The sequence below is a fragment of the Epinephelus moara genome, chromosome 18 (assembly GCF_006386435.1).
Source record: "Epinephelus moara isolate mb chromosome 18, YSFRI_EMoa_1.0, whole genome shotgun sequence".
In the NCBI taxonomy this organism is placed as follows: domain Eukaryota; kingdom Metazoa; phylum Chordata; class Actinopteri; order Perciformes; family Serranidae; genus Epinephelus; species Epinephelus moara.
This window is the reverse complement of record NC_065523.1, coordinates 7321534-7341002: the sequence shown is the minus strand read 5'-3', so window position 1 is coordinate 7341002 and position 19469 is coordinate 7321534. Positions and strand designations below refer to the sequence as shown.

Sequence of the window (19469 nt, the reverse complement as noted above, 5' to 3'; positions counted from 1 at the left end):
ACACATCTGTCAACTAGACATTTTGCGGGACAATTTTTTACTCACGACGACTCCCCAATCAGCCTTCACTGAGATCCAAAACATTGCACTGCCGAACAACCATGAGGACATCGATTTAGATCAGAACATTACAAACTTGATGGGACAGCCTGTTGCTGCAGACATTAAAATATAAACTACGTTGCAGCATTTGTAACAAACAGCAACTGGGGAACTCCAACCCAAAGGACAAATACAGGAGATGTGACAGAAAACAAAAAACTTAAATGTTTAACAAAAACTTAAGTGGCACTCTGTCATTAAAGGAAACTGTGGGGAGAACAAAAGACTATAAAATAAATGGTGCCACCTTAATCAAACTACAACAACAAAACAAAATGGAGTTAAAGGAAAACCCGGACGAAATTGAGGAGCTAATCCTTGATATGTCTCATGTAAAATGTGTGGTAGACAACGATGAAAACCGTATTATAAAAATCGAATCCTGGACGCCTGTTTCAGAGGCTTTACCTGAAGAAAACGATGACATATCTCTTATGTCATGTCATATCATTTGAAGGTTCAAGCTTCAAATTAGGCTGTAATGGTGTATTTAAAATTTTAAATAGGCCTATAGCACGCTATCATTTTGTTTACCTTAATGTCTCCTCCACAGTTCTGACTTTCAAAAGTCACTTTAGTTCATAATTAGGACCTCACCTTTTTTTTCTCCTCAGCTTGCTCTGTTTTTCTTTTCCGCTGCTGTTTCCTGCACATAAAAATTCATGAAAGCACCTTCTTGAAACTTCTAGACTGAAATTGAATTTCAGTTATTTAGCTATCTGTGCTGTTTACTATAGTGGTAGCAACTGACAATATGTAACTATAACAGAAACCAAGTTTAGTTTGCTGACCAAAACTTGCAGTTCTTGACATTATTTTCCAGTAAAAAGTGATTTCAGGTTGCCAGCAAGGTTTTACTTTATGATTTTAGGTTAGGTTTACTCTGTGTACTTACTACCTTTAAAATCAATCCGTTAAGAATAATTACAAAACTATGCAAGCATTAATTTAGGACTTTTGAACGCTTAGGCCTACCTTCCAACATTAACCTCCACTCCAGCAACTTCAGACAGGAAAGGATGGAAAGCGGCTCCTCCCAAGCCGACACCCGCGGCTGAATCACCAACAGCGAAACCGAGATGTTCCAACTGCCTCGAGCCTTTCGTGGGACCTCCCCGCGACAGTCTCCCACTCCCGTTTCTCATCGAGATTCCCCGTCGACCAACCGAGCCTCTTTGGGCCAAGTGGTTTTGAGGTGTTTAAAGATAGGGTGTTAATCTAATAAAGGCTCCTTACACTTACAACCAACACTAAATAGTTTTTCAATTCAGTGATATAATACATGAAATGATTATGCATTGCTACCTGACCATATTCTTCCACTTCCAGCTTGTCTGCAACCTGTGCACACACTTGAAGCATCCATACATAATTGTGAAGTGCATGTTTGCAGCAGAAACCTTTTTTTCTGACCCAGCAACAAGAAATATTATTTTCTGATTGGCTGATAGCTCGCTAATTCAAGACAGCTGTATGGATGGATTAAGCAGAAAAACCTGNTTAAATTTTTCTTTCATGTGAACAATTGGAGTCAATGCAATAATGACATAGCTAAACATCAGTTATTCACTTATGGAGCAAATCAATCACTTTTAAAAACAAATTACCAACATCTCCATGCTGCAATATGTGTATTTTCAGATTTTTGTCTTGATAACTGAATTTTTTACAGTGGTTTCAAATCTGCCTGCACAACAGTGAATGGCTTACTAAATTTGTGAAGCCACTGTTGTATTGCCACTTGCCAATTAGCTCAGAGCGATAGATGACAGTCTTTGGTTCCAGAAGTTGTGGGTTCAAGCCTCAAGTGGTCCAAAATGAACATTGTCAACTGTCTTGTCTTCCTATTCTCCTGTTTGTTGCTCAGAATTGCCTAAATTTGCCAAAAATAGCCCGGACCCAACCAATCACTGCGCAGCAGCTATAATATGTTATTTATTTTTACCCCCAAATAGACCAATTGTTAATGAGACCACTGCACACTCAGTCTCTCGATTAGCGCCTTCTCATCCTCTCTTTCCAACCTGTAGAATATGACACACCTATTAATATCGTCCCAGTTCGCCATTTAGGTCAAGGAAAAAAATGCTCTGAACATTTCAAAATTAGGTGCGGGAGCTGCAAAAGAACCATTTCCATGTTGGTGTAAAAGGGGTATGTAGAGTCATGTTCTTGATGGCCTGACCAATGTCCACTCTCCTTTTGCACTTTTTATGACTTATGACAGTTAGGGTGGGATCCAAGGGGAGATACAGGGCATCTCATGATTGGTCCCTTTCAGTGCGATCACACCCACACAGAGCTCCTTGTATCTTGAGTGACAACTGTCGTTACAGGAAAGCTGGAGTTGGCACCATAGACGAAGAAGAAGTGTGTACATGAGAACAGCCACTGTTTATTTGTCTCCATGCAGAGTACATTAGGACACTGACACTGTGTTTTGTATTGTGACATGAAAATCCAAAGAAATAAGTCTTTAGTGTGTGTGTGTGTGTGTGTGTGTGATCTTGTTTCAGCAGTAGTGTTTGTCTCCAGGAGGCAACTCTCCCTCCCTCACTTGACACAGAGACACTGTGGAGTCAAACCTAATCAGATACTCAAACCCAAACGCAGGATAGAGGGGTTCAGTGAATGTGCAGTGGAATGTGTGGAGGTGGATCAATGTGTCAGAGGAGACTCTGTAGAAGGACAGAGTACCAGCAGGCCAGTCCAGATACACTGCTACTCTGTCAGAAACAGAGTTGGTTGTACTTATGGCTGTCATTCTGTTATTGTTGAAGGCAGAGTAACGGTCCCGAGAGCAGCACAAGTTCCAAGATGTGTCATTGAGACCAATGCAGCAGTCGGCACCTTGCCCCCTCCTTCCGATTCCTCTGTAAGTCACTCCCACAGACACCCACCCTTTTCTCTCCACCTCCCAGTAACAGCGGCCAGTCAGACCACTTGTGCACAGCAGCTGCTTCCAGTGGCGGAATCTCTCTGGGTGGTAAGGATACGACTGCATCTTTCTTACCAGTGTCACTGTTCTGTTGTCCTCAGACAAGGAGAGGTATTTGTTTGCTGTGTTTGGGTCCAGGGTGACTTCAAAGGCATCTGATGGGAAGAAAAGGAAACAATTGCAAAGGTGTTAGGAGGAGGAGGGAGGAATATGTTTAAAAGGTGATATTTTGTCCACCCCACAACAAATTTTAATTATAAAATCACCATAGAATCTGATTTGACATAGTGTAAATACCAATTATATCACTACAACATAATATATTGCTATATTTATAACATTATACATGGGTGTTTATTTCATGTATCATTCTGTTAAATGCCAACTCTCTTTACTGCTAATGTCTGCATTAGGTTTTATTCCCACTGGTACTGATACAATGTTCCATTTTATTTCCCCACATTCAAACTTTAAATAAAAAACAACAGCCCTAACAGATCCAAGCCCTGCTTCCCAAAGGTATCATAGGGTAGCATTCACACAAAACTTCTATCCATTATCGAATGCAGAAGACTTATTATTAAAAGATTCTGTCATTTCCTTTTGAGACAAACTGAATACACACTTACATTTCCTCGGACCAGATTTCAACCAGCACGCTCCAATATGATCCACACTGGAGAAATAAACACAACATATTTTCTTTTTACAGGCAATATCAGTCATAAGCTTGCTGAATATGAGACAATACTTCTCAGCTTATCAGTCTGACTGAGAAAATGTGTTTTTTAAAAGCTGTACCTGAGAGTCTCCAGTCTCCACTGTGGATCATCCAGTCCAGCAGACAACAGCTGCACTCCTGAGTCTCCTGGATGATTGTAGCTCAGGTCCAGCTCTCTCAGATGGGATGGGTTGGAGCTCAGAGCTGAGGCCAAAGAAACACAGCCGTCCTCTGTGACCAGGCAGCCTGACAGCCTACACACACAAGAGACGGCCACAGTCAACCCAGCTGGTCACCAACATCTTTGAGGTTGATATTTGGCTGAATTTTGGCTGTGACATAGGGTCACCCACAATGTCATGGACAACATTTAATGCCAGCATCAGTTGATGTAGAATACTGACGACAGCTGACACTGACATTTTGTTGGTTTTAAATTGTGTTGTTGAGTAAGCAAAATTTAATGTCAAGATGTCTCATGCCAATGTCATCTGGATGTAGAATACCAACAAATGCCGTCATATACAGGAGGCCTTTCCCTTTACTTGGGTGCTCCATTGAGTCAGTGAGCTTAAGCGCCACAAACTCCATTAGCACTAAATATGTTAGCACTGACAATGCTAACAGTACTAACAGAGCTAAAAACAATGCTGAAGAGGGTTTACTCACTGGGGCGACCTGGAGGGGAGACTGGAGAGTAGGCACAATGTCACAATAGTAATGCTTTTGGGTCCAGACGGCGTAACTAGCAGTAATCATTGAATGAGTGGCACTACTGGCTAATTATCTCCCACCACACCCGGATGGTGCGCAGTGCAGTAAACTAAAGAGTGGCAAAATCAACCTATAGAACTACATGAGTAACCAGTCAAAAACATTCTTGGTGGTTAACCAATTAATAGTAAACCACTGACAACCCCAACACTGGAGACAACAAACATAAAAACTATTTTGATAATATGCAGAATGTAGCTAAGAGAGTAGAACATTTTGTAGGTGTATTCCCTGATATATAGCTTCATATAAAGCAAGATTTAAATAATCAAACAGTCAGTGAGGATTCCTGACCTGAGAGTTTCCAGTACACAGTGTGGACTCTCTAGTCCAGTAGAAAGGAGCTTCACTCCTGAATCCTGCAGGTCATTGTTACTGAGGTCCAGTTCTCTCAGACTGGAGGACTGGGACCTGAGATCTGAGGCCAGAGCTGCACAGCTTCTCTCTGACAGCTTACACACATTCAACCTAAAGAAATTTGAACAAAAAAGACAAATTTGAAAAATCTGAAAAACATAACAAAATAGTTCATAAACATATAAAAAACTCAGTCATGCTGTAGTGTCCTGATCGCTTAACTCTACCCCAAATAGCACACCCATTTGATAATTCTCACTTAAATAAGTTGGGATACAAAATTTACCAAGCTTCACTGCTTGTACCTTTAGACAGTGTTGGTTGATGTTATGTTAATGTTACCTTTGTGTCCTGTTGGTCGATGATTGCAAAATAGTGAGCTAAAATGTACCCAGATAGTTCTTGTAAACTGCCACAGAGACGAGCTAACTTATGCTCAGGTGACATACCATGCCACCATGGCAAAAAAACATTTTTAACTAGCACAAAAGTTTGTTTGTTTTTTTTTTCTCCTGTTTTATCATATGCATATCAATACATAATCCAAAAGAGAATCCCAAAATGTACAGTTCAGTCTTAACACATTTTCCTCTAATTATACTGTGTCAGACAAAAATGAACTGTAAGTAGAAAACGTAATTATAAACCCTCCCTAGCCTTTATGTCCTGCTGCTATCACCTCTGGCTGGTATTGCTAGATACTGATCACCAAATAATTATACAAAGACTATGGGATTATCATATTGATTAGTTCACATTGATGCCCTAATGTGAAACTAGATTTCATCACCTTTAAATCAGCTACCTTACATTCCTCCTTTACCCTCTTGCCTTATAATATATTTTAATATTTCCAAACTCATTCAACGCTCACTGTTAAAATGTGCAGTTTCATGAATGTTAACCTGACTCTTTCCAGTTTACAGCATGGACTCATCAGTCCGGTGGAGAGCAGCTCCACTCCTGAATCCTGCAGGTCATTGTTACTCAGGTCTAGCTCTCTCAGACTGGAGAACTGGGAGCTGAGAACTGAAGCCAGAGCTTTACAGCTTCTCCAGGACAGCTTACAGCCACTCAGTCTGAATAGGAATCAGAAACAAAATTGTCTTAAAATAAGATTAGCTTCAAACCGCTATACCAATATGGGCAGACACACAATTACATACATAATATATCTTTTACTTTAGTAAAATTATGCTAAGACATCATCACAAAAGAGACGAGTGAATTACAAATTACAAATTACAAATGGTTATTCATTCATTCAATTATAAAATCGAGGTGATCTGACCTGAGAGTTTCCAGTACACAGTGTGGACTCTCCAGTCCCGAAGAAAGCAGCTCCACTCCTGAATCCTGCAGGTTGTTGTTACTCAGGTCCAGCTCCCTTAGATTGGAGGACTGGGAGCTGAGAACTGAGACCAGAGCTTCACAGCTTCTCTCTGAGAGGTTGCAGCCACTTACTCTAAAGAAGAATCATTGAGAAACGTAATGTTAGCCACAAACAATGATAGACCTTTTTCACTGCAGACATCTTGTCATGTAATAGCAGGAAGAGCACAGGTGTAAATGAAAGCTGGGACTGTGCATGCTTGTTCACTGTCATACACTCCTGAGACGTGAGCTGTTGTTTGGTATGCTCCTCAATGGTGCCTCCTGTTAGATGTGTTCAACTCATTGGCAGGAGGCCCAGGGGTAGACCCAGAACCGCTTCTCGGCCTTTTGGCTAAGATCAAATGTAGTATCTGTTCTTATCAGTTTAATATCTGATACGTCCCCTACCCGGGGACCATATATCAAATTGATTTTTGGAACAGGGAGATGGACAAGGGGCTTGCTCCGCCCACTCCAGGAGAGGTGTCAGTTCACCTCCTGGGCACTGCCGAGGTGCCCTTGAGCAAGGGGCACCCGACCAAGGTCCTGTTTGTGCATGTGTGTCTCTTTCGGACCTGTGTGTTAATGACAAAAAGAGTGAAAAAAATGTAAAAAAAAATTGAATCCCCCCTCAGGGCGATTGATAAAGTGTGTGTGTATATATATATATATATATATATATATATATATATATATGCTGCTATGGGTTAGGGGGTTACTGTTCAAGTCTAAAACTGCTCAAAACTGTTTATTTCAATGCCTGAACAAGGCTGCGCAAAAGCCAAATTATAAAGCCAAATAATGCAACACATCTAAAAGCCTTGTGATCTGTTTATTTTGTAACTCTAATTTCCTTGCTCCATACTCAAAGCTAGGAATGCACTTTTTAATCTGAGGAACAGTCTGTCACACCTAATTGCCCTGTGTAAAATGCTGAGATAATATAATAATTAACATGATACATGATAATAAAGTCCCCATGTCCTTAAACGAGTACTTCCTGGTTAACAGCATCTTAGCTTGTTACTGTTGCTAAAAATTGGTCAAATTTGTATGCCATATCAGACTACAAATGTTAATAAGGAAGCATTTCACAGCTGGAAAGATGGTCTTTTCATAATAAGCTGTCAGTGCAGTTGCAAGACACAGTACTTTTGAAATTCAAGTTATGTGACCAGAGAAAACAGAGGAAACAGGGCTGTGGAAATCGCTTTTGTCCAAGAGGTAGAAAACCTACAACTACCAAAATGCACTGTGCTGCACCGGACCAATAAATGCTCCTTGATATGCTGCTTTACATGTGAAATACAGCCTGTTGTTCAAGCGACAGCCCAGGAGAGCCCGCAAAACTCCGCCAGATGATGAGTTTTGCATCATTTTTGCCGGGGGGAGCAGGGAGGGTCTAGGTCACCAGTCAGATGGAGGGAAGTTTACCACAGTTCATTTGCACATACTACCCACATTGTTTTTATACAAAGCTGGTAGCTTATTGAGACACCTGATGGAACTGAGGCATTGTTAATGAAATGTTTTTCACCTGTACTTTTCCTGCTACGAAAAGTCAAAATGTCTGATGTGAAAAGGTCTGTTACCTGACAAGATGAACTGTGACTCAGTCAGTACTGTAATGGCATATTATTATTGCATTTAGACTTTACAGGCTTAAAAAGTGATCAAATGAATTAGGAAAATCACTCATTTCATAAAGTTAAATATAATGTCTATGCACCTACAAGAATACATTCGAGTTCTTGACTACGGGGAGCAGCCGCAGGAGACCTTCCTCTGAAGCAGAGTACTTCCTGAGGTCAAACACATCCAGGTCTTTTCCTGATGACAGCAAAATGAAGACTAGAGCTGACCACTGAGCAGGAGAGACTTTGGCTGTGGAGAGACTTCCTGAACTCAAGTACTGCTGGATCTCCTCCACTAGGGAATGATCATTGAGCTCATTCAGACAGTGGAAAAGGTTAATGCATCTCTCTGGAGACGGATTCTCACGGATCTTTTCCTTGATGTACTGCACTGTTTTCTGATTGTCCTTTGATGTGCTTATTGTCTGTTTCAGGAGGCCTTGTAAGCTATCCTGGCTGGTTTCTAGGGAGAGACCCAGGAGGAAGCGGAGGAACAAGTCCAGATGTCCATCTGGACTCTTTAAGGCCTTGTTAATAGCCATTCTTTGGACCTCTGCCATAGAGGGTTTCTTAAAAAGCATCTGGACACTTTTGAACTTGAGCTGTTGTTGCACCATTACATTTTTGTTTTTGTTAATGAGTGACTGTACCACATAAACAGCAGCCAAGAACTCTTGAATACTAAGATGGACAAAGCTGAACATCTTATCCTCCTCTTTGTCCTTCTTCCAGCGGTGCTCCTTTTTAAAGATCTGCGTGAACACTCCTGAGTACACCGAGGCTTTGTTGAAGTCAATGCCACTCTCTTTGAGATCTTTTTCGTAGAAGATCAGGTTCCCCTTTTCCAGTTGGAGAAAAGCAAGTTTTGCTAGCAACTGAATATACTCAATGCTCTTCTCTGTGCCATACTTCTCTTTTGTCTGTCTGATCTGAAACAACAAGAATTCTATGTACAACTCAGTCAGGGTTTTGGGCAGCTCTTCTTTGTCACTCATTTTCAAGATGTCCTCCAGAACTGTAGCAGTAATCCAGCAGAAGACCGGGATGTGGCACATGATGTGGAGGCTTCGTGATGTCTTGATGTGGGAGAGGATTCTGCCACAAAGCTCCTCATCTCTGAATCTCCTCCTGAAGTACTCTTCCTTCTGTGCATCAGTGAACCCTCTCACCTCTGTCATTATGTCAATGAAATCAAGAGGGATCTGGCTAGCTGCTGCTGGTCGTGTGGTTATCCAGAGGCGAGCAGAAGGTAGCAGGTCCCCCTTGATGAGGCTAGTCAACAGGGCATCTACTCTAACTGCCTGTGTCACATCAATAGTGGCATTTATGTCAGCAGTGAAGTCGAATTGAAATCGGCTTTCATCCAGCCCATCAAGCACAAAAAGAAGTTTGAATTTACTCTTGTCATAGTTGGTGTTTCCTGAAGCCTGTAGTTTAGCGAAAATGTCATTAAGATCCTCCTCACTGATGTCTTTGGTTTCCCTGATACATTTGTGAATGAGCTCAGCAAAACGAAACCTCCTGCCCTTGAGTAAATTCAGCTGGCGGAAAGTGAAGGGGAATGTGAGATGCACATCTTGATTGGCTCTTCCTTCAGCCCAGTCCAGGATGAATTTGTGTACAAGGAACGTTTTGCCAATTCCTGCAATCCCACTGGTCAGCACTGTTCTTACAGGTGTGTTTTTCCCAGAGGGGTGTGTAAAGATATCACTGGGTTGGATTGGTTGCTCTGTTGCCCCTGGTTCTCTTGATGCCATCTCAATATGCCTGACCTCATGCTGCCTGTTGATGTTTACACCACTCCCATTTGTGATGTAGAGCTCTATGTAGACGTCAGCTAGGTGTTTTTTATCCATCCTTTCCGTCCACCCTTCTTGTGCACACATAAACCTGTTCTGGAGATGTGATTGGAGTGTGCATCTGTTTAATGCAATGAGCTCTGAAGGGTCAGGGTCTGGTTCCAGCAGATCTATGCAGATCAAATTAACATGGGTTAAAAACAAAGTTATCAGTCTGTGAACAGATTCTGTCACATGGGTTAGGGAGAGTGGCAACAAGGGAAGGACCCAAATGCAGACAGTTGAGGCAGCAGTGTGAATTCAGTGGTTTATCGTAGCAAGAGTATCAATAGACATACAGGCAGGCAAACAAAGGAAGGCAGACTTGATCAGGCTGGAAGCAGGCAAAAGGCAAGAGTCTAAATTAGGCAGTAGGCCAGGTAGGTGGGTAACAGGCAACAAAGGATCAAAAAGGACTGCTAATGTAACTTTGATTTAGTAGCATCTTGGCTCCCACAAGATGAATGTTCCAATCCTGGACAGGTATTTTTCTAACATGTAACCCCACAAAATAATGGAGTTAGCTTTGCCCTTTGCCTTTGGAAATAATGCAAGGTTACTACTTTAGATAAGATATAATTAGTGCCAGACAAGCTAATGTTTGAAGCTCACACTAGAACAACACACAGCTTAATCCATTCCTTTCACTTGTGTTTTTGGTTTTGTAAAGGCTAAAAAAAACCCTTCCAAACTCCAGTAAATAGTCTGCGCCAGGATGTTTTGCTACCCAGCAAAAACACGCTCACTGGAGTAGTGTCAGCCATTGGTGCAAGTTGTGAGCAATTAGTCAGCAGTACATTAGCAGCTAATGCACACAGCCGCTAATTTACTGCTGAATTATCCTTCCATGCTAGCTCTGACAGGTTGACAAAGTATTAATGGCTTACAATAAAGGGTGGGGCTTTGTGAGGGGGCAATTACTCCCACCAAGTCCATGAAATTTTTGGTCATGTTTGCTTGTTTCTCAGTAAGCAGGATATCTCAAAGACAGATTTTAATAAAACTGGTTCAATAGTATGGGCCTGGGAGCCAGTGAAAAGTTTTTGGTGCAGATCCTGAACCAGCTGCAGCTTTTTTAAAAGTATTTCTTACAATTAACCTTTCTGCCATTTGATAAGTGTTGTACTTTCTTGAAAGAATGGTACAACAGTTTGGGAAGAAAAAAAACACTTATTTGCTCGCTTTAACAAAGTGACATGACAAGATTGATACTAATCTCATGTCTTTGAATTAAGCATGGGGCAAGAGCCTGGAGGCAAATAGCCTAGCTTAGCATAAAGACTACAAGCAGGGGGTAGCAGCTTACTTGGTTTTGGCCCAAGTTCAAAAATACACCTACCATTTTCATTGTACCAATCTAATCACTTCTCTCTCTAGCTCCCTATTTAACACAAAGACATGAGAGTGGCCTTGACCTTCTCATCCAACTCTTGGAAAGATAAAGAGTATATTTCCAGAATCGTTAATGTCTTTAACTTAAACGTGTAGATCCAGATTCAGATGCAAGTTAAAAAATTCTAAACATTGTCTTGCATTAAAATGACAAATTGAAAATTGTGCAGCCGATGTGAGGATACACTCAGTGAGTGCTGTGTAGTTAACGATAGGTTGTTTTCATTTGTTAACTTTAACTTTTTCAAGGAAATATTTTTATAATGTCCACTCAAGTTATTCAATGCATCCCAACTCAACAATCATACACTTACGACTCTTAACTTGTGGCATGCAAACACTACAATTACTGTGGTAAAATGTTGCCACAGAGCCGCTACAACTCCAAATTAAATCAGTGTTTCTAGGGTGGATGATATACAGTAAAACAAAGGGTTTAATTAAACTTATATGGCTTTGAGATCAACAAAACAAGCAGGTTGATGAAAAGGACAGCCAGAGAGGGAAACTGAGAGAAACTTTACCTTCAGTCTGACTGCTGTTGGTATGAGGGGAAGGAAGAGAGGCAGAAGGTGCACCGCTGCTCTCCAAAATTCCTCCAACATCATGCACAATTTCTGAGAGACATAAGAGATTCAGTTCATACAAACCAGGACTTCATTTTTGTCACATTACAGATATGATGAGTCATCATATCATTGATGACTTACGTTTGGGCCTCAAGCTGACATTGGACAAATTTTGCACCAGGTCATTCCTGTTGATCTTTGTCAACACTTTCTTGGTCACCTCCACAGACTGTTCATTGTAGGTCTGCACTATCAGGTCCAGTGTGTCCAGCTTGTCAGCCTTTTCCAGATGGCTCCTTGGGATGGCAGGGAAATCTTCCAGGATTTCAGCCTGCTGCAGGAACCACTTGAAGATCTTTAGCTCATCCTCTCCCAGATCATCCAGTGTTTCCAACAGCAGCTCTGTAACTGCCGTCATCATTGGTTCCTGGGAAATCAGAGGATGTTTTTACCTCCAGCAACAAGATGTTCAAAAGAGAATTGCTGGCATTGGACTGCAATGTTTTAAATGTTGTTGATTGTCATTGGATAGTCAAAGGTGAAAGGTCGGCTGCCAGGGACTTCCAGGGATTTTATTTTGCTCAAGAACTTGCTGACTTTTCTTTGGTTGTAGCATTGTCAAGTGGAAATATTATTCTTCTCTTTATTTTAAGCAACAAAACACTGGAATGTTTTGTCCCATCTATTATAAAAATCACAGAAACATGGGAAAACCTGCTAAAAATAGGCGATAGACTTCTTTCCCCTTGCCAGTAGACCTTATGCCTTTCTGTGTGTGTGTGTGTGTGTGTGTGTGTGTGTGTGTTTTTACTAGTGTGTCAAGTTTAATGTCACCGACAGGCTGGAAAAGAGGTTAGTAAACAGTAGAAAGCAGCATGGAGGCAAGTGGAAATGTCACGGTGGTAACTTCTTTATATATCTCTTACTTATTCTGTGTCTCTTTCAAAGTCAGTGCAGACTAATTTGAACAGTGTTAAAGCGCTGCCTGGGCGGAGAGTGACTGTATTTTCTGGTGGCCGCGTGCTGTAGCTTGCTATAAACAGAAGTTGAGGCTTTGTGGACTGAAGAATTGTCAGTACAGATTGCCTGGTGATGGGTTGAATCATGAAAAAAATTCATTAAGGCCACCAGTTGAATTCAGAAACATTTATGTTTACCATATAGACACTCCTGATGCCTGCTCTACAGTGAAAGTAATTCAGTTAAGGAACTACTATGTCACATAAAAACACATAGAGTAATGCAAGACTGTTTCTGCTGACTTTATCTGACTGAAATGCTGCATTTATAATCACGGGAGCCAAGTGTTATTTTTTCTTTCACTTTTATTTACAGTTATCATCATACAGATTCCTCATGTTATTCTAAGCTGCAGTGATGGAATCAGCCACACTGTCAGCTATCACTGCGTAGATAAAATAAACTTTGCACATTGCAGCTAAAAATCATCATTGTGTTAAGTGCCATAAGTGATCTCTCTGTTTGTTAGAAGCTTTGTTTTAAAACCAAAGAAATAGAAAGCATGGAGCAATAAAATGATTCAACTGACCTATAAATGTAGATTGTGCAAAACATTAAGACTATGTTATAGTTAGGCCTGTTTTACACAAGTTAAGTGAATTTCAATGTATTGTAAACTGTGCCAAACCATAGCATGCTCCTATTTTTCCTCACTTATGATTGTTTGCCCTAAAAGGGGCTCATTTAGCAGATAATTTTTAGCACAACTGTCTCAAAAAAATGAAAAATGAAAATTTGGAGCCCCCATCTTCATTTTTCATGAAACAAGGGTTCAGCAGCTCCTGCACTACACCATTTCATAGTTACGCACTGTCACCTAAGAAAATAGCAATATTCCACAGTGATTAGCAATCGATCTTGGCGATCTTAACACCAATAGCCACCAATTGTTTGCACCACCAACACAATGGTGGATAATGCACAAGTAGAACGTGACATCAGTGTACGCGAAAGAATGGAAAAGGAGGTTATTGGCAATTTTGAACAAGTATTCCCATGCTTGAAAAGCCCGCCTACATGCTCTAGTTTTTGTGGAACTTGCAGGTGAGGCCAGCGGGAGAAACACTGCTGCATATATTCAGTGTGCCATATTCCACAGAGGTAAAGCTGGAAGCTAGAAACTTTTTATATGCACCAGATGAAACTGCATTGGAATGAATAGACACCATCTCTGCATCTGGTGTCTAGACAATATCATAAATCTATAAAAATATGGCAAAATGCAGTACGCTGTAAAGTACCTGGATGGTTTACTCATAACAGTCAAAAAGTTGAGTTTGCAATGTTGGACACTACATAGCAGAAAGGGGACCACAAACACATTTCAAACATATGACATGTCAGCCAACTAATTAAGTGTGAAGGGGGATGACATTCAGCAAAGGGCTGAAAGCAAACCCATGGCTGCTGCGGGAAGGACATTGCCTCTGTACTCCCGCTCTACCCACTGAGCTACTGGGAACCCCAACCATCAGGTTTGTTGGGTTGGTTCTGTAATACTTTGGTACAGCAAACAATAATGCAAACAACTAAACTAAACTAAACTAAACTAACATTAGCTAGCAAGCCGTGTTGTGGTGTAAACTAAACAGTCTAGGAACATAACTTACATTATGTTTGGTATTGAGGTATGTTAAATTGTTGTCTTCACTGTAGACGATTTTTTTGTATTAGATTTGTGGACAGATGCTTGACAAGTTGTGAATTATTGCAAAATGCAGCACTACCATTAACTCAGTAGTTCAGCTAGTGATAGAGCCAGCCGGTATCAGCCACAACATTCATAATGTGCCATGAAAGCACGTACACTTTAATACAATAAATACATTAAACAATAAATACAGACGACAAGTGAGCAAACAAGCAGATATAGAAAACATATAGCCTATTTTGGCAAGTGACAGTTGTTGTCAGATTTTGGTGATAATGCTCCACAATATGTGAGAAGAAGGAATGCTGTCAAATCATTTATGTTAAGTGCACAACAGCTGTGTTTGATTTGAGACAACACTACCTTTTAAAAAATTTGCACACTACACAAGTAAGTACATAGTGAATGCAGTGTGCTGCTTGTGAGTGTACTCAGAAGTATCTGATTTCAGACACAACACTTTTGTCTGTGGTGGCGGCATGGGTGACAGGCAATACAAAATTATGGAAGTACAGCCTGAAGTTCAAGCAACAGCCCCAGAGCCAGCAAAACTAGGAGTGGAGCAGGGAGATCTCAGCACTGGTTCCATCAAGGGAAGCTTACTGTAGTTCATTTACACATAATACTCAGACACTCAGACAAACATTGACCAAATATTCATCCTGCAAAAAAGAGCTATACGAATTGTAAATAAAACAAAATATAGAGAGCCGACAAATCCACTTTTTATTAAATTGAAAACATTAAAATTTAGAGATTTAATTGACTTCAAAACAATTCAATTTATGTACAAGGTTAAAAACTGCCATCTACCAGCTGGTATCCAAGGGTTGTTCCAAATAAGAGAGAGTGCATAAAATTTGAGGGGAAGCTTCATGTTCAAGAAACCACCAGTCAGGATATGAAATATTATAGTGTTACAGTCAGGGGAGTTACTCTGTGGAATGATTGTAGCGATGAGTTGAAAGCATGTAATAATATATCCAAACTGAAGAGACTGTACAAAATGAAGATACTGCAAGCATATGAGATGGAACAGTAATGGCTTATGTCTTGTTTTTGTTTTGTCTTGTTGTTTTTTGTAGTCTTCTTGGTTGGTATGGGCTGTTGTTGGTAGGCCTACAGGAAAATGATCTTGGTTATTGCACTCATGTCTAAATGGACTTGCACGAGGAAAAGCATTTCTTAGGTAAACTTTATTAGTTTTTTGTTTGTTTGTTTGTTTGTTTGTTTTTTGCACTAAATACTAAAGCAGATGGACAAGGGGGTAGGACTAGAAAAGTTTCTTATAACTTCTTCCTATCCCTTTTGGACATGATGTTTGGGTGATAAATTGAATACAGGCAGATGTATTGTTTTCCAAACTGATAAGGCCTTGTTGCCTGTTGATTACAGGTTTGTTTGTTTTTTTGGTTGTTGTTGTTGTTTTTATTTGTGTGTAGGCTTTATTCCTTATTCTGCCTTGATTTTGTTTTTATTTTGTTTTAACATGTTCAATAAAAATTGATTGATTGATTGATTGATTGATTGAATGATTGAGATTGTTATGATACAAAGCTGGTTACCCTTTTAAGACTATGGTCTCAACTGTAGTGTCTTGCTTCAGGAAAAGAAAAAGAAAGAAAAGAACATGATTTGGAGGGCTTTGTTCCAATGTTGCAAAATCATAAAGGCGCTTACACATGATTGCTGATTTGCTGACGCCGCAGCGCTCGCCGTTGGCTTGACCCAATGCTGATCCCTCCTCCATCTTGCAGTCGGGTCTTTAAATTTTTCCGCGCCCCATCTTTGCTCCACCCCCCGCCTGGGTTCTACTGTAAAATCATTGGCTCTACACGGAAAGGTCAGCGTCAAAAGGGGTCTAAGTTCAACAAAATTGAACTTTCAGCGTCGTGTCAAAACGCCGGTGAAGCCCACAGCGCAATGCCGAAGACGAGCCCGACATCAGCGTTAACACCAGCTTCCATAGGAAAACAATGGCACAGCGGGCATCAAGAGATTTTTAACCCTCTGAAATGTACGCATTGATATTGATTTAAATTTTTTCCCTGTTTTTAAAAACTGTTGTAACATGCCTCTAATCAAGAAAATAATATGTTTAAGAAGATTTTGTGACAATGTTGCCAAATTTACAAATGTCACTACTAATGTGAACAAAGTCCATAGATTATTAGGCATTCATGAGTCAAAATTAAAATATGTGCCTTAAAAATGTATTGACATGAAGCCGTTTGATACAGCATAATAACAGCAAATTAATTTCACCAATTAACATTGTAAATGTAATGCATGCTATAATGCATTGCAGCATAGTTAAAAAACTGACTGAAAACAACTTGTTATTGGAACATTTTTTGATACTGCAAAATTGGAATAAATACATAAGTTTACATCAGTCCTACAATTTCTTCATATTTACATGAAGAAATTGAGTATGAGTCATATCATAACTCAGTGATGGGATTTTTTGTATGAAGAAGTGACATCAATTGGAACCCAGTGGCACTTGCACATGACCGGCGTTAAAAAGTATAAGGTTTGGGAGTATTCAGTCTTTTACTCTGGTGAATATAGAGGTGATTGGAAAAGGGGCCTCACACTAAGTACTGTCCTATCAATTAGAAGCAAAAAGCCCCAAAAATACTCTTAAGACAAGAAAAAGAAAACTGGTCTCTGAGTTAAAACCTTCTTTGTGCTCCCTTGACCCCATACCCCATACTTTAAACCTGTTTTTAACTGGATTTATTAAGCATTGTTTAGCGTAGCCTCGGTCGGGTCGGACACAGCGGAAGTCATGAATGCAGTAATTGCCGGTTGCAGTCGAGATTTTACAAGTGAAGCCGAATGCCGGCTGCAGTCGGAATTTTATGATACCAGGCTGTGGGTGTCATACCGCTTCGACCAAAGGGGGCACTATAATCAACGAAAATGTAAAGTTCCGCACAGCTGCTTTAATCACTCTTTGTCCAAAGGCCCCTTCCTTGCTGCTTTAAAGACTTGCATGGTTAGACCAATTCTCAAAAACATTACAGTTTTTAGCAACTACCGACCCATTTCAAATCTCCCATTCTTAGGGAAGATTATAGAAAAAGTTGTTTCAGAACAGGTAAATAGGTACCTGGCTGGCTGGGAGTTCTTTGTCTCTCTTGGCGACTTCTCCTCAGAGAAATCAGACACAACCCGTAGGGTCCATCAAGGTTGTTTTTAGGTGCCCTCCTTTTTAGCCTCATAGCTACGCTGATGACACCCAACTATACAGCTGAGTATCCCTAGATGATTTCAGCCCCACTGATAGATTAATGGATTGTTTATATGACATTTTGTACGGATGACTCACAACTTCCTTCAGGTTGATGACGACGAGACTGACATCATAATATTTGGGGCAAAAGCCCAGAGAGAGCCACTGTCCCTACACCTGTGGTCATTAGTTCTTCATACCAAGTATCAGGTCAAAAACCTTGAGGTAATCCTGGATTCTGACATAAGACTGAAGATTGAGTTTGAACCCCGGGTTGGGGGAGCCCTTTTGTTGGGTTTGCATGAAATAAGGAACACAGTCTCTGGTATGTTCCTTAGAGGTGTTAGTTCCTGCTTAGTTTTATGACAGAATTTACATTTAGGGAAGTAAATCGAAGGGAACTACACTCACTTTACAGAGTCTGAACTAAAAAATCTACATAAATAGATTTCACATTGTCTCATACAGCCTTAAACATGTTTTTACTCTCAAGATGTATTTCTACTGTTAACTATCACCATTTGTGTTTGCTTATGTATTACCTTAAGTCTACACTCATATCTGACTTTGCACTGAGGTTCTGGAATTAAATAAAGCCTGAATGTTTAATAGGAGGATTTTCCCACATCTTAGCAATACTGTGACATGTGGCAACTTGTCTGTCTCATTCTTGTAACACTGAGAGTAACATGCAAAAGGGATTCAAAAAAGGTTCTGGACCCCAAAACCACTACTTAAAAAAATGAATATTTAGATATACACCTGCCCTTGAAGTCATTCTTATGTATAACTGTAGAATAAATAGCAATATTTAGCTCATTAAACATGAACAACTCACATCAATTTGAAGAGATTTTCATTCTTCATCTGGAGAGGAAATGCTCAGGAAACATTGCTGATTGTGCTTCAGTCCTCTGTGTCTGTATTGATGTAATCTGATTCTGCTGTCACATCCTCAAATCTTCACTCCAGGAGTTCAGAGTTGACAGTGTGAGAAAGACCAACCACAAGTTTGAGGTGAACTGATTGAGGGTGTTGATGCCCTGAGTACAGCCTCCCAGGCAATATTTCCTTGCATGCTCCCTATAAGTCCTGCCCTGTAAACCAGCCTTTTAGTCTGATTTTCAGGCAGCACTGTAATGATCTAAACCCTAAACTTAACCATCTACTATCTTAAGTATTTATTTAGTATTTATCATTATTTATTATGTTCTCGCTGGCAGCAGTAGACAGCAGGAAGTTTTGCCTGAGAGGCTGAGCTCAGAGAACAATACAGATGACAAAGTTTAGTTTTACTCTTTGTCCACTAGATGGAGAGCTGTGTCTAAAGTGTAGTTTCCCCTTCAGTCCTGATGGTGGAATCTACAGAAAACAAACCATCCTGTGATCATTGTCCACAAAGAGATGTATTGTCACTCACGTGCACTTTCCTCTGTTGGAAAAGTATAGTATAACATTTAAGATGTGGTGCACTTGTACTCGATTCAAAGACCTGACACAATATTTTTAAACAAAGCACTGTCACAAGGTCACCGGTCATCTCGGATTGCGCTTGATACTTTCTTAAAAAAAAACAAAAAACAAATACGTTAGTGGGAACTGCTCACAGCTGTTAAGACAGGAGAAACACATGCACTCCTACAGGCTTGTGCGTATGCAGTAAAAGTGTGTCAAAGTCAGGGAATATTATCAGATATTTGGCCAATCTGTGAATAAATTCCTTACCAAAAAAAATCTTCACCAATGTGTTTGTAAAGGTATCTAATAACACATATAAAAAGATTTAAATTCAACTCCCATAGGAAAATCTGTGACAGCTGCTGAAATTTGGGGTACCTAGAACCTTATCTGTGAAAAT

At 40.2% G+C, this 19469-nt stretch overlaps 1 protein-coding gene and 1 pseudogene across 1 annotated transcript; one reads left to right on the top strand and one right to left on the bottom strand.

The window, feature by feature from the left end:
• Positions 1–2303: 2303 nt before the first annotated feature.
• Positions 2304–18511, bottom strand: LOC126404857 (NACHT, LRR and PYD domains-containing protein 12-like). Its single transcript, XM_050068212.1, has 10 exons — positions 18450–18511; positions 11841–12126; positions 11655–11747; positions 8000–9869; positions 6184–6357; positions 5798–5971; positions 4830–5003; positions 3842–4015; positions 3670–3716; positions 2304–3195 (listed from the first exon to the last, which is right to left on the bottom strand). The coding sequence occupies exons 2-10, from the start codon at positions 12118–12120 to the stop codon at positions 2615–2617; spliced, it is 3567 nt and encodes a 1188-aa protein (XP_049924169.1). The 5' UTR covers positions 12121–12126; positions 18450–18511; the 3' UTR covers positions 2304–2614.
• LOC126406193 (uncharacterized) lies at positions 6599–6766 on the top strand (annotated as a pseudogene).
• Positions 18512–19469: the final 958 nt, after the last annotated feature.